Source organism: Panthera tigris, chromosome B1 (assembly GCF_018350195.1).
Source record: "Panthera tigris isolate Pti1 chromosome B1, P.tigris_Pti1_mat1.1, whole genome shotgun sequence".
Taxonomy (NCBI): Eukaryota; Metazoa; Chordata; class Mammalia; order Carnivora; family Felidae; genus Panthera; species Panthera tigris.
This window is the reverse complement of record NC_056663.1, coordinates 58,866,294-58,882,444: the sequence shown is the minus strand read 5'-3', so window position 1 is coordinate 58,882,444 and position 16,151 is coordinate 58,866,294. Positions and strand designations below refer to the sequence as shown.

General features: G+C 35.6%; 1 protein-coding gene across 7 annotated transcripts in view; it reads right to left on the bottom strand.

Annotated features, from left to right (window-relative positions):
* The window catches only part of NEK1 (NIMA related kinase 1), a 215,972-nt gene that overhangs the window by 52,790 nt on the left and 147,031 nt on the right, over positions 1–16,151 (bottom strand). For 6 of the 7 annotated variants that reach the window (XM_042983644.1, XM_042983645.1, XM_042983646.1 and 3 more), the window contains one exon: positions 11,962–12,114. The exons of the other annotated variant lie outside the window; for it this stretch is intronic. In XM_042983644.1, the coding sequence (XP_042839578.1) occupies positions 11,962–12,114 (153 nt within the window). The remainder of the gene's footprint in view (positions 1–11,961; positions 12,115–16,151) is intronic. 7 annotated transcript variants of the gene reach the window in all.

Genomic DNA, 16,151 nt, shown 5'->3' with positions numbered 1-16,151 from the left:
TGTGCTGACAGCTCAGAGCCTGGAGTCTGCTTTGGATTCTGTATCTCCCTCACTATTGGCCCCTCCCCAGTTCACACTCTGTCTCTGTCTCTCTCTCTCTCTCTCAAAAATAAACATTTAAAAATTTTAAAAAGATAAACTAGAAATAAAAACTTAGAAAGGGAAATAGGAAAAATGTCATCCATAATAAAGACAAAAATACACACATTGCACAAGAATCAATTTACTGAAAAAGCTGTAAGAACTTAAATGAAGAAAACAAAATGTTACTGACAAACACAAAACAAGATGGCGCAAAGATTAAGACATACTTAAATTCTTGAATAGCATAAAAATAACATTCCAAAAATCAATATATAGATTTAATATGATTCTTTTTTTAAAATGTTTATTTATTTATTTTGAAAGGGAGCACAAGCAGGGGAGGGGCAGAGAGAGAGAGAGAGAGAGAGAGAGAGAGAGAGAGAGAGAGAATCCTAAGCAGGCTCCGTGCTGTCAGCACAGAGCTGACATGGTGCTTGAACTCACGAACCATGAAGTCATGACCAGAGCCAAAACCAACAGTCAGAGGCTCAACTGACTGAGCCACCGAGGTGCCCCAAATTTAATTCTAATCAAAATACCCAATAAAATGAAATTCGTTTGAATAGTAACTATCAAAAAAATAATCCAGAAAAATATTAGATTTCCAATTAGATTAAATGTCATGCATGTGTGTGAGTGCCAATGCATACTCACATGCATGCGTTGTCTATCTAAAGGATTTAAAAATTTGGAAACCTTTTGACCCATTAAAGAAAACTCAGATGATATAAAGAAAAAGACATATTTGCATGAAAATTAAAAAAAAAAATCCTTATGGCCAAAAAAAGCATAAGTTAATTAGCAGCATGTGGGAAAAACCTGTGTTGATATACTAGATATAGATTATCTATCCCAGATAAAAATTCACACACAAAAAAACATGGGCAATGCCATATAAAAAGGGCAAAGAATATAAATATAATTTATAAAGAAGCAAATCAAAATGGCCAGAAGAATATGACAAGGGAATTAACTACAATCAGAAAATTACAATGAAATCCATTTATAAGACTGGTAACAATAAAAAAGGTGATTAATACTGACAAAACCTGTTTAATATTTGACAATCAATCAACGGTGTTTTCCACATTAATATAATAAAGAAGAAAAATCATACAATCATCTCAATTGATTCAGAAAAAGAGTTTAAGTTTAATGCTCTTCATAAAACAAGACTAGAAGAGAATTCCTTAATCTTATAATGGATTTTTTTAATTTTTTTTAATGTTTATTCATTTTTTGAGAGAGAGACAGAGAATGAGTGGGGGAAGAGCAGAGAGAGAGGGAGACACAGAGTCTGAAGCAGGCTCCAGGCTCTGAGCTGTCAGCACAGAGCCTGACGTGGGGCTCGAACTCACGAACCACAAGATCATGACCTCACCAAAGTCAGATGCTCAACCAACTGAGCTACCCAGGCACCCCAATACAATGGATATTTAAATAAAAGACTTTAGCTAATATGATATATTTACCTCCTTGAGTCAAGAACATGGCACTTCTCTATTCAGCATTCTATTGGAAGTCTTAGCATAAGAAGTGTAAGAATTGTAAAATATAAAATAACTGTTTTTTAAAATGTTTATTTACTTTTCAGAGAGAGAGATATGAGCAGGGGAGGGGCAGAGAGAGAGGGAGACACAGAATCTGAAGCAGACTCCCAGCTCCAAGCTGTCAGCACAGAGCCCAATGTGGGGCTCAAACTCAAGAGGTCATACAAGATCATGACCTGAGACCAAGTTGGGACACTTGACCGACTGATCCACCTAGGTGCCCCAAATAAAACATAATATTATGGGTTTACAAAAATAACAAGAGAATCTACCAATACATTATTAGAATTAATGAAGGAACTTAAGCAAAGTTGCTGAATATAAAGTCATATACAAAAGTAAATTATATTTCCGGTTTTATACATGAGCCACAGTTATAAAGTAAAATTTCAAAACAGATGAATAAAACAATGGCATCAAAAATTATATAATTTTTGGAATTATCTAACAAGATATATAAAATACCTCTATGGAGAAAACTACAACCTACTGTTGAGAGAAATAAAAGATTTAGATATATAGGAGGATATAAATAGTCATGGACTGGAAAAGTGAATATAGTAAAGATATCAATTTCTTCCAATGTGTATATTCAATATAATCCTAAAGAAACCAACATGATAAGCCTATGCATATGTTCAAGAAAACAGAGGAAGAGATGGGCCAAATAGCTAAATCTATGGGTATTTTCAACAGAGAACTGAAATCTATAAAAGAATATTAAATGGACATTCTAACATTGAAAAATGCAATATATGGGGCACTGGGTGGCTCAGTCGGTTAAACGTCTGACTTTAGCTCAGGTCATGCATGATTTTGTGGTTCGTGGCTTCAAGTCCCACACCGGCTCTGTGCTGACAGCTCAGAGCCCGGAGCCTGCTTCGGATTCTGTGTCTCTCTCTCTGCCCCTCCCCTGCTCAGGATTGGTCTCTCTCTCAATCTCTCAAAAATAAACAAACATTAAAAAATTTAAAAAAGAAAGAAAAATGCAATGTCTGATATTACAAACTCACTGGATTTACTGAGAAGACAGCAGAAGATTAGAGAACACAGAAGACAGATTTAGTGAAATGACAGATCAGTAGAAATACTGGCATAGCTTGTTTTACTGCACTTTGCAGATAACTGTATTTTCTTATAAACGGAAGGTTTATGGCAACCCTGCATGAGCAAGTCTGTCGGTGCCATTTTTCCAATAGCATGTGCTCACTTTGTGTCTTTGCTGCATTTTGGTAATGGCAATATTTCAAACTTTTTCATTATTATTATATTTGTTACAGTGATCTGTGATCAGTGATACCTCACTGAAAGCTCAGATGATAGCATTTTTTAGCAATAAAACACTTTTAAATTAAGGTATATACATTGCTTTTCTAGAATATGCTATTATGCACTTAATGGACCATAGTATAGTGTAAACATAATTTCTAGATGCATCAGGAAACCAAAAAACTCATCAGACTCGCTTTATTGTGTTATTTGCTTTTACTGTGGTTGTCTTGAATTGAACCCACGATATCTCAGAGGTATACCTGTATTCATACTAAAGCAAAAAGGAAGAAAATGTGTAAAACCAGAACAGAGCAATAACAAACATGATGAATTCAAAAGGTCTAATATTTGTGTAACTAAAGTCCAAAAAGGAAAAGAAAAAGAATTGGGAAGAAGCAATATAGAAAGATCTAATGCATACAGGCTCCCCCAAATTGAAATAACCCAAAGCATGTTAAAAACAAAGGACACTACATCTACACATATCATGGTAAAACTGTTGAAAATCAAAGACATAATATTTAAAAAGCTTGAAGAAAAACATAGGAACAAAAATAAGACACACAAATGACATATATTTATGGATGCCAAAAGAAAATATACTAACATCTTTAAAATGCAAAGAACAAAATAAAGCAAAAGCAATCCCCTTGCCCACCCTCCCCCTCCCCACAAAAAAACCAAAACCAACCAACGAAACAAAAAAAACCTTACCTACTTAGCATTTAGTATACACTGAAAATGATCCTTAAAGATAGAGGTGAAATAAAGATCTTTTCAGATAAACAAAAGCTGAGAGAATTTATACAGGGCATATCTGCACTACAGGAAATACTAAAGGCAGTTCAAAGGAAAAAGATATCAAATGGAAGTGTGTAACTTCAGGAAGGAATAAAGAACCCTGTAAAGAATAAAATATGGGTAAATGTAAATGAATATTGATTTCTTAGCATAATAATATTGCATTATGAGCTATATAAGATTATTAAAATATATGATGACAATAAGCAAAAGAGTTAGAAGGAATAAATAGAGTAATATTGTTAAAAGGCTCATACATGGTTTGAGAAACAATATAAATGCTAAATTAAGGTACATGTGAATTAGCATTACGGTAGAATTAAGGATAGAATTTGTCATCTAGGATCACAACAAAAGAGTAAATGAAAAATATATAATTAAAAACAGAAGAGAAAAATGAAATGCTTGGTTAGTCCAAAAAGGGGAATAAAAAATGAAATACAAGAATAAAGAAACAAAGTACAAATGAGACATATAAAAAACATTGTGAGATTGCTACACAGACTAAAAAGCAAACCATATCAGTAATTACATTACGCATGAATAAGTTAAACAATCAAGATTAAAAGACAAAGATGGGCAGCCTGGATTTGAGATACAAGACACAGAAAAACATAAGGAATCAGAGAAATTAGAAGAAGATACAGAAAAAACATAATGAGCAAACATTAACCAAAAAAATGCTGTAGCTATATAATGTGAGGTAGACTTTAAAAGAAGTAATGTTACTAGAGATAAAAAGAGAAGTCATAATAATAAAAATGGTCAATACAACAGAAGATGTATAAAAGAGTCAATGCAATCACCTAAACAATATAATGCAACAATCTAAACAATCACTGCAACAATTTAAATTGATATGCACTAAATAACAAGTAGCAAAAATGTATAGAATTAAAAGGAGAAAACAACAAATCCACAAATACACTTGGAGATTTTCACATTCTTCTCTAAGTAGCTGATACAACAACCAGATGAAAATAATCAGTAAAAATATAGAAGACTTTCATATAACAAACAACTTGACAAAGAACATACATACATACAACTATACTGAATAACTTTTCAAGTATATATGAAACATCAAAACAGATTGTCATTGGGTGATAAAGCAAGTCTCAAAAATTTCAAGATGAAAATTATGCACAGTATGATGTTCTGTAATCACAATACAATGAAACTAGAAAGCAATAACAAAAAGATAACTAGAAAGACTCCAAAATGTCAGCAAATTAAATGCAAAATATTTGCAAATAATCTAAATATTCAAAAGAAATTACAACACAAATTAAATCCATAATTGAAATCTTTTCAGAGATAACTCCACAGTCTTATGGCTTCATAGTTGAATTCTTCCAAATACTCAAGGAAAAAGTAATAATTTTTTACAAAGTTTTCCAGAAAACAGGGAAAAAGGGAATATTCCCCAACTTGTTTTGTAAGGTCAGAAAAAACCTTGATACCCAAACACTACAAGCACCTTACCAAAAAGGGAAAATCATAAGTGAGAATCTCTTATGAATTATTTTCCCTGGCAGTGGTTGTAGGAAGGAACAGTCAAATGGGAGAAAAAGTTTTACAGCAACATCATACATGGATCAAGTATTTAAAGACAAATGCAGAAATCTGGGAAGAGAGCAAAGAATGCTGTTTTGTTTTATTTCCCTGAATTCCTGCACAAAACAGAAAAAATCAGGATAGCAAAACCATATATCCATGAATAACATCTAAACCAAATCTAGGCGACAAGGTATCCTCACAAACCCCCAAGTACATATGAATGGGGACAAATCATTGACAGCCTCCAGACTCAGTAAAAGCATCTGTTCAAAAGAGGAAAACAGTAGGGCACTTAACAGGCCCCAAGTCAGAAGAACCCCCAAAAGAGACAGCAGGTATTTACAAGCAAGCATGATGGGTCAATTTAAGAAAAGCAGCTGAAATGGGAATAATTTTTACACATTTTAATTTGCAAGTAAATGGAAAGGGTCAATGGGAAGGTCAGAAAGGGTGGGAGAAGTCTGGGTCCTAAGAATTCTGAAAACTAACCAACTAAAGCTCCCTCCTAGAACAAAGCCTCAGACTCTGAAGAAATTGCTGGAAGGAGAATCCAAATTGATCTGTGCAGGTATAAGAGAAACAAAGGAAAGAGAAAAGTGGGGGAAAGGAACAAAGACAGAAGAGCTCAGAAACTACAAGGCAACAATTTTATTTTAATTTTTTAAATTTATTTATTTATTCTGAGAGAGAGAGAGCATGCAGAAGGGGCAAAGGAAGGGAGAGAAAGAGAGAGAGAGAGAGAGAGAGAAAGAGAGAGAGAATCCCAAGCAGGCTCCAAACTGTAAGCACAGAGTCCAATGTGGGGCTCAAACTCATAAAATGTGAGATCATGACTTGAGCTGAAACCAAGAGTCAGAACACTTACCCAACTGAGCCACCCAGGGACCCCTACCTAGGCTTTAATTTTTAAACACTACATGAAAATAACCGAAAAGGAAGCCCTAACAGGCTATGAAGTTAGAAAAGCTATTTTGACTTCATGCGCCTAAAAGTTTAATAAATCTAATTTCACATAAAAATAAGTAACAGAGGATCATTGTTGAATTCTGTACAAGTTATCAGAAAAAAAAAAAAAGAGTATGAAGTAGAATAATGTCCTCAAAGACTGGTGTTTCCCAACTTTGGCATTACTGGATCAGATAATTATTTGTTTTGGAGAGCACCTGTTATAGTATGCACTGTAGAAGATTTACCAGCTTCCTTGGCCTCTACCCACTAGATATATAGTGCCCTTCCCAGTTAACAACCAAAAATGTCTCCCAACAATGCAAAATGTCTTCTGTGTGCAGAATCACCCTCATTTGAGAACCACTGCTATAGAAAATTAAAACCTACCAAAAAACTAAAATTATAACGTACTAAAAAATTTGTTAGTAAAATTAAGAACATCATGGAAGACATTAGAGAATATAAATTATAATGAGAAAGTAATCAGAAATGAGGCAGTTGATAGAGTTAGAGAAAAACTAGGGGAAAAAAAGAAAAAAAATCTTAAAAATAAATATCTTAGAATAAACACAAAATCATATAAACAAAACACATAATGTCGTTAAGAGATATAAAAGGAGAACAGGAGAGAAAAATTTCAATTGAAAAAAGTGATAGAAAGGATTTAAGAGAAAGTGGCAGATATTAGAGAAAGATGAAAAATATCAAAAATACAAACAGAAGTTCCTGAAATAGACTTAAGGAAGAGAAAACTAGAAAAACTATAATTCAATAACACTTTCCTAAAATTGGGGTGGGGGAAGGATTGGAAACCACATATTATAAAGATACACTACAATGAAAAAAACTATAAAACTCTCATTAAAAAAATCAAAGAAAAATTAAGTAAAGGGATATTCCATGTTCATGAATAGGAAGACTGAATATTGTCACAACGTCAGTCCTTCCCATTTTGATCTATAGATTCAATGCAATCCCAGTCAAAATCCTAGAGAGTTATTTTGCGGATATCAACACTGATATCTAAAAGTTGATTCAACATGATTCTAAAAGTTTATGTAGAGAGGCAAAAGATCCAGAGAAGCCAACATGATATTGAAGGAGAACATAGTTCAAGGAATGATACTACCCAGCTCCAAGACTCAGTATAAAGCTACAGTAATCAAGACAGTATGGTAATGGATAGATAAATGAAACAGAACATAGCTCAGAAATAGACTCATATAAATACAGTCAACTGATCTTCAATGAAAAAGCAAAGGCAATTCAATGGAGAAGGGATAGACTCTATAATAAATGGCACGGGAACATCTGGAGATCCCATTTCCCCTCTCCCCCAAAAAGTATCTAGATACAGACCTTACACTATTCAAAAAAATGAACTCAAAACTGATCACAGTCCTAAATGTAAAATACAAAATTATAAAACCCTTAGAAGATAACACAGAAGAAAATCCAGATGACTTCAAGTTTGGCAATGACATTTTAGATATACTACCAAAGGCACGATCCATGAAAAAGAGAATTAATAAGGTGGACTTCACTAAAATTTATTTTTCTTCTAAATGTTTATTTATTTATTTAGAGAGAAAAAGCATGTGCAAGTGTGTCAGGGGGGTGGCAAAGGGGGGGGGGGGAAGAATCCTAAGCAGGCTCAGCGCTGTCAGCACAGAGCCCAGTGCAAGGCTCAATCCCATGAATTGTAAGATCATTACTTGAGCTGAAATCATGAGTTGGATATTCAACTGACTGAGCCACTCAGGCGACTCTGGACTTCACTAAAATTTAAAACTTTTGCTCTACAAAAGACACTGTCAAGAAAATGAGAAGACAAGCCACAGAGTGGATGAAAATATTCGCACAAGACATAAAGACTTAAAGCCCTGTTAACCAAAACATACAAGGAACTCTTAAAACTCAACAATTAAAAAAAAACAACACTAAACAGCCCAACTTAAAAATGGACTAAAGATCTGAACAGACACCTCAGCAAAGACATACATAGATGGCAAACAGGCATCTGAAAAAATGCTCCACATCACATGCTATTTGGGAATTGCAAATCAAAACAATGTGATACCGCTACACGTCTACTACAATGGCTACAATCCAAATCACCGACCACACTAAATGCTGCCGAGGAGGTGGAGCAATAAGAGCTCTCATTCGTTTCTCATGGGGGTGCAAGATGGTACAGCCACTTTGGAAGACAGCTTGGCAGAGTGTTGTAAAACTAAACAAACTGTTAACACATGAACCAGCATTCACATTGCTTGGTATTTACTCAAGAAGTAAAGTCTTTTGTCTTAACAGAAACATGCACATAGATATTTATAGCAGTTTTATTCATAATTGCCAAAACTTGCAATCAATCAAAATGTCTTTCAATAGGTGAATAACCTACTGAATAACCTATATAAACAAACTGTGGCATATCCCTACAATGCAATATTATTTAGCACTAAAAAGAAATAAGGTATCATACCATGAAAAAACAGGGAGAAAACTTCAATGCCTATTACTAAAGAAGCCAGTATGAAAAGGCTACATATGGTATGATTCCAGCCATGACATTCTAGAAAAGGCAAAACTAATGAGACACTATAAAGACCAGTGGTTGCTAGGAGTTTGAGAGGAGGGAGGAATAAATAGGTAGAACACAGGGATTTTTTAGAGCAATAAAATATTTTGTATATTATAGTGTATGTGTATCACTTTATATTTGTCAAAATCCATGAATGGTATAAAACCAAGAGTGGGCTTTATACTATGGATTTGGGGTGATCATAATGTATCAATGCTGGTTTGTCAATATTAACAAATGCACCACTCTGGAGAGAGGATGTTGTTGGTTGGAAAGGCCATGCATAGGTCAAAGAAGGGGATATACTGAAACTGTACTTTCTATTCAATATTGCCGTGAACCTCAAATTACTCTAAAACAAAACTATTAAAAAAACACAGAACCTACTGGAAAATAATGATAACACCAAATGTATTTTTTAAAAACTACTGGACTTTAAGGAAAAAGAAAGACATCCTTTGAGTATCCAAGCAAAATGACCAAATCATTTATAAGAGAAAATAAGACTGTCATCAGATTCTTGATAGCTTTGCTTTATGGCAGAAAACAATGGAGTTTCATAGAGTAAAGAAATTCAAGGAATGGAAATATAAACCAAAGATTTACATTCAGCCAAACTGACTTTCAAGAATAAAATCTTAAGACAAACTGCTATGAACATACAAAATCTCTCATATTGTTCACATGCCTTCTATTACAAAAAGGGCTTAAGACAAACAAATTGATGAGACACTTACATAAAAATTGGGAGACTAGAGAACACTGCAGGTCCTTTATGTTTGTCATTAAATCCACAAAACAATCCTTAATAACAGTGTTTCCATTCTACACATAGAGAAATTGAATGTCAAAGTCAGAGCAACTTGCCCATGGCTGCTGGGCAAGTGATCGGAACTAGAATTGGAACCAAAGCCCATTATCCTTCCACAGCATGAAGCTGCTCCCACACACATATTAAATAAACTTTTTTTGTCCTTGCATATACTGGGATTGTGTATTGCCTGGAACTTCATTCTCCCCCCCTTATTTACCCAATGAGCTCTTTTTTATTTTTGGCCTAGCTCAAGATCACTTCCTCTCTCTGTGGCTTTCTCTAACCCAAAATGGCCTTACCATACTTAATGAAACTAGACGATATTGACAACATAAAGCCTCCTAATCTGTGGCTCCATACCATTACACACACACTTCCAACACAGATTTTGCCACATGGGATTTCCTAATGGTAAGAAACTGTGACTTCTTTGTGTTAAACTCCTAGCACAGAGCATTAGGGAAAAATTAAAAAGAGGGCAGAGGACAACTCTGAGACGTCTTTTTTTTAACTATCCAAGATATGGTTAGTTATTTAAACATGTCTGCACTACCTCTTAACTTTGTGCCTACTTTTATCCTTGCCCTTTTCATGCAATATTATCATGTGTTTTTTTTTCATTTGTGTCTGTCCTCTGAGAGTAAGGATGATCTTTTTACTCTTTGTAGCTTTCCTGCCTAACACATAGTAGTAGGAACAGCTAATTAGTGTTCCATAAATAGTTGGTAAATTGAAGTTAAAAAAAAGGAAGACAAATCATAAATGACTTTTCAGTTCCAGTTCTCCGAAGATGGATTATATGAATATGGAGAAGGCCTGCTTCCACATTACCTAAGTATTATTGTACACCAAATTGCACACATTTAAGCAATAATGATCTTACATAAAAAGAATCTGAATCTGATGTTTTTAAAGTAATGGTTCTAATATAAACACATAAAGGATTTTTAGATTACAAAATAATATAAAATTTTTATCATTATTTTTGAAAAGATTTTGGCCTGGAGACTTTTTTTTTCCTTAATAAAGCCTGAGGTATTCTGACAACAGGATCAGACTAAGATGTAAGAATACTAAATTACTAGCATTTTGTTTTTGATTAGTGTCTGGCATAAAATTATACAATTTTCAGATACAAGAATGGGAACAAATTAATTACAAATACATGCAGTTTGTATACCCTTTTTTCAAACAAGTAATTGTATATACTTCTCTCTTGAAATTGCTCTTTCTTTTAATATTAAAGAAAATGCTAGAATGATTAATGGCTAGGAGATTCACCCTTAAAAAGAAAATAATCTACTTTTTACACTTTAATAACGTGTATAGGTTCATCTCACTGGCAAAATAGCATCTGGCTAATTTCTTTATACACACTTCGAATAACTTTACCACCTATGTTGTGGGGTTTTTTTTTTTTGTCAGTTTCAAATATGAGCATCACTCTAATTCAAATAATTCTCTAAATTCAATATTCTCCATATTCAAATAATCCATCTTCAGAGAACTGGAACTGAAAAGTCATTTATGATTTGTCTTACCTTTTTTTTAACTTCAATTTACCAACTATTTATGGAACACTAATTAGCTGTTCCTACTACTACGTGTTAGGCAGGAAAGCTACAAAGAGTAAAAAGATCATCCTTGCTCTCAGAGGACAGACACAAATGAAAAAAAGTAAATGATGATATTGCATGAAAAAGGCAAGGATAAAAGTATGCACAAAGTTGTCAGAGACAAACTTAAGGAGAGACAGGGAAAAAAGAGATAGATTGAGAGAGAACACAATAGTGACATACATTCATGTCTAGACACAGATTCTGAAAAAAGAAAAACCATATTCAGCCTCTCATTTGAATAAGCTTTTAAATGTGAAAACACCTGTTTTATTCATGGACACTCTTCATATGCATAGCCGTATACCAAGATGCACAATACTCATGGAACATAAGTGTTTTCCTCTTGCCTCACAATTCACCCTCCCCAGTCCTAAAATAATGTTGTCATAACTACTACAGATATCTTTATTCAACCTAATTCCATAATCCACATGCATTGTTCCTATCTCTCTCTTCATGTAAAACAACATTTTGACTGTTCTACTTTTCTGGCTCACCCTATGAACATTTCCTTTTCTTTTTAAGATCCCATCCAGGTTATGTCAGGTCAAAATTCAAGACTACAATGTTGAGACAACTCTTCAGAAAATACGACTAATGTCCATCTAACTAGAACAAAAAGATAACCTATTATAAACAATTCACTTAAAATAGACATATCTTTAAAAATACAATTTAATTCTTAATAACGTTACTTCTAGTATGGAAAAACAATCTGTTTCTGCTTACCACGTCTAACGGTTGTGTTTTCTAGTGGTCCTGTCTGAAGCTGTAGTTCAGCTTCTCCAAGTATCTTCAGAACTGAATCTGTAGGGCTTCTCCCCCAGACTTTTCTTGGAGACCCACCAGGATCTAATTTGATAACCTCTCCCACTGTATGTTCTATAAGAAAAAGACACAAAAAAACAAATCTCACTGATAGAACATAACACTATTACTGTTTTATAAGGCACATTTAAGATCTATCCAACTGAACACATCAAAGGGAAAAAAGGTTGTATCACAAGGAACGTAAGCTGATGCTTTAAAAGACTTTCAGAGAATGAATGATGAACAGAAAGAATGGATGATGAGTGATATTACTAACAGTAGTAATAAAACTACAGATCTACTAAAATACTTTTAAAATACTTAAGGGGGGCAGGATCAAGATGGCAGAATGGGAAGATCAAGAACTCATCTCTTCTTAGGGACACACCAAAATCTATAACTACATGTAGAACAACTATCTCTGAGAACGAACTGAAGACTAGCTGAACAGATCACAAAGAACTAAAAATACAAAGAAAAAGACACATTGACATGGGCAGAGGGGTGGAGATGCAATTTAGTCAGGACTCGCATCCCTGGCACGGTGACCCACAGTGAGTGATATCACAGCTGCAGAGGCCCTCCCTGGGGACTGAGGGGTCTGAGTTCCACATGAGGTTCCAGAGCCCAGGGGATCTGTACCAGAAAGACAAGCACCCATAATGTATGGCTTTGAAAACCAAGGTGGCTTGCTTATGTTTGGGAGAGCTAGAGAGCAGCAGGAAACTGCAACTCCACTCTTAAAGGGAGTATGCACAATGCCACTGACTCCAAGTCCCAGGCCAGTGTAGCACTAACTTCAGATATGTGCCCAAAGGGCAGGGATCTGTTGGAAAGTTTTCCAGGGATGAAAGTGCTGGGGTATAGTTTTTCTTATCCTCTTTCTACCTAGCTGACCCAGCTCCGGTGGGTGCCATTTCTGACACTTTCCACCTACTGTGCTAGCACCACTAGCTCCACCCTGGCATTCCCCTGTGGACTTGCCCTACCCAACATGCCCACCAGGGCCCAGAGTCCCTTCCTTAGTATACCCTGCAAGCAGCGTAGGTTGGTCAGGAGCCCTTTCCAAGCAATTCTCTGTTCCACCACTCCTGGAGGGGACCCTCAGCCAGCACCAGAGCCCTTCCTAAGTTAACTTGGTTGGAGGGGGGCTAGTCCCAAATACTAAAACACCTACAAAAGTTGCAGCCAGCTATCACAACAAGCCACACTGAGGGCCAGCGTCATTCAACAGTACACCTGTATTAGTGAAAGTCAGACCTCACAGGCAGCTGTGTACACCAGCAAGTCTGCAAAATGTTGACCCAGCCACAACAGGAGGGTTCAGGCAGCCCACTCATGAGAACCTGGCTTAGGTGACTAGTAGGCCCCTTTGGCATAAAGCCACTCCTTCAAGACCTGAAGACATAATGATCTACCTAATACACAGAAACACAGTGAGGCAAAATGAGAAGACAGAGAAATATGTTCCAAGTAAAAGAATAAGACAAAACCTTAGAAAAAGAACTAAACAAAATGGAGAAAAGCAGTCCACCAGATAAAGAGTCCAAAGTAGTAATGGTCATAAAGATGCTTACTAAACTCAGAAGAAGAGAACAGAATGAGAACTTCAACAAAGAGATAGAACATATAAAACAATAACCAATCAGAGCTAAAGAATACAATAACTGATATGAAAAATACACTAGAGGGAATCAACAGCAGATCAGATGATGCAAAAGAAAGAATCAATAATCTGGAAGGCAGGGTAGTGGAAATTACTCAATCAAAACAATAATCAGAAAAAAGAAGTTTTAAAAATGACAATCGTTTAAGGGACCTTTGGGATAACATTAAGTGTACTAACATTAGCATTATAGGGTCCAAGAAGGAAAAGAGAGAGAGGGACAGAAAACTTATTTGAAGAAACAACAGCTGAATATATCCTAACCTGGTAAAGGTAGTATACATCTAAGTCCAGTAAGCACAGAGTCCCAAATAAGATGAACTCAAAGAGACCCACACCAAAACATTACAATCAAAGTATCAGCAGTTAAAGATAGAGAGTCTTGGGGTGCCTGGGTGGCTTAGCCAGTTGAGTGTCTGACTCTTGATTTCGGCTCAGGTCATGACCTCACAGTTCACGGGATTGAGCCCTGCATCAGCCTCTGGACTGCTTGGGGTTCTCTCTCTGCCCCTCCCCCGCTTGCACTCACTCTGTCTTCAAAATAAATAACTAAAACAAAAGAAAAAGAAAGAAGAAAAAGAAAAATAACTAAAACAAAAGAAAAAGAAAGAAGAGTCTTAAAAGCGGCAAGAGAAAAACAACTAGTTACTTACAAGGAACCCCCAAAACCTATCAGCTAATTTTTCAGCAGAACCTTGACAGGCCAGAAGGGTGTGGCATGATATATTCCAAGTAATGAAAGGAAAAAAAACAACAACTTATAAACAAGAATACTCTATCTGGCAAAGTTATCACTCAGAGTTGTTCCACCCACTCCTGGAGGGCACCCTCAGCAGGCACCACAGCCCCTCCAAAGTTAACCGGGACTGGGGTGGGAGGGCTAGTCCCAAAAACTAAAACACCTACAACAGTTGCAGCCAGATATCACAACAAGCCACACTGAGGGCCAGGCATAACCAAGTTTCCCAGACAAGCAAAAACTAAAGGAGTTCATCAATACCAAACTGGCCCTCCAAGAAATGTTGAAAGGATTTCATTAAACAAAAAAAGAAAAGATCAAAACCAAAAATTAGAAAATTAAGAACGAAAAAATCTTACTGGTAAAAGTAAGCATAAAACCAAAGCTGTGGATCAACTGCCCTCACATCTAACATGATGGTTAAAAGATAAAAATATTAAAATCATCTAGGCCTGCAATAATTAGTCAAGAGATACACAAAATAGTAAGATGTAAAACATGATATCAAAAACATAAAATGTTTGGGGGATGGTAAAAATGTAGTGCTTTTAGAAAGTGCTTGAACTTAGGGGCGCCTGCGTGGCTCAGTCGGTTGGGCACCTGACTTCGGCTCAGGTCATGACCTCACAGCTCATGAGTTCGAGCCTCGCATTGGGCTCTGTGCTGACAGCTTGGAGCTCGGAGCCTGGAGCCTGCTTTGGATTCTGTGTCTCCCTCTTTCTCTGCCCCTCCCCCACTCGCATTCTGTCTCAGTCTCTCTCAAAAATAAATAAACATTAAAAAAATTTTTTTTTAAATAAAAAGAAAGTGCTTGAACTTAAATGGCCTTCAACTTAAAACAGACCACTAGATTCACAGGATGTTATATGTGAACCTTATGGTAACCACATACCAAATACCTTTATTTACATGTATAAGTGAAGGTTTATGTAAATAAACTAAATGCTTCAATCAAAAGACATAGAGTCATGGAATAGATTTTTAAAAAAAGGCCATATATATGCTGCCTACAAGAGACTCACTTCAGATCTAAAGACACACAGACTAAAAGTGAAGGGTTAGAATAAGCTATTCTATGCAAATGGAAACATAAAGAAAGTTGAGGTAGCAATACTTACAGCAGGAAAAATATATTTAAGTTTATTTATTTTTGAGACAGAGAGAGATAGAGCATGAGTGGGGGAGGGGCAGAGAGCGAGGGAGACACAGAATCGGAAGCAGGCTCCAGGCTCTGAGCTGTCAGCACAGAGCCCAATGTGGGGCCCATACTCAAAGACTGCAAGCACATGACCTGAGCTGAAGTCAGACACTCAACCAACTGAGCCACCCAGGTGTCCCAGAAAAAATAGATTTTAAAAGAAAGACTGTAACAAGAGACAATAAAGGGCACTACACAACGAATACATACATCAAACAAGAGGACAGAACATCTATAAATATCAATGCATCCAACATAGGGGCACCTAAATACATAAAGCAAATATTAACAAACATAAAGAGAGAAACTGATGGTAATACAATAATAGTAGAGGACTTTAATATTCCATTCACATCGATGAATAGATCATGATGGATTTAATAGGTATATACAAAACATTACACCCCAAAATAGCAGAACAGACATTCTTTTCAAGTGTACGTGGGACATTCGCCATGACAGATTACATATTAAGTCACAAAACAAATCTCAATTAATTTAAGAAA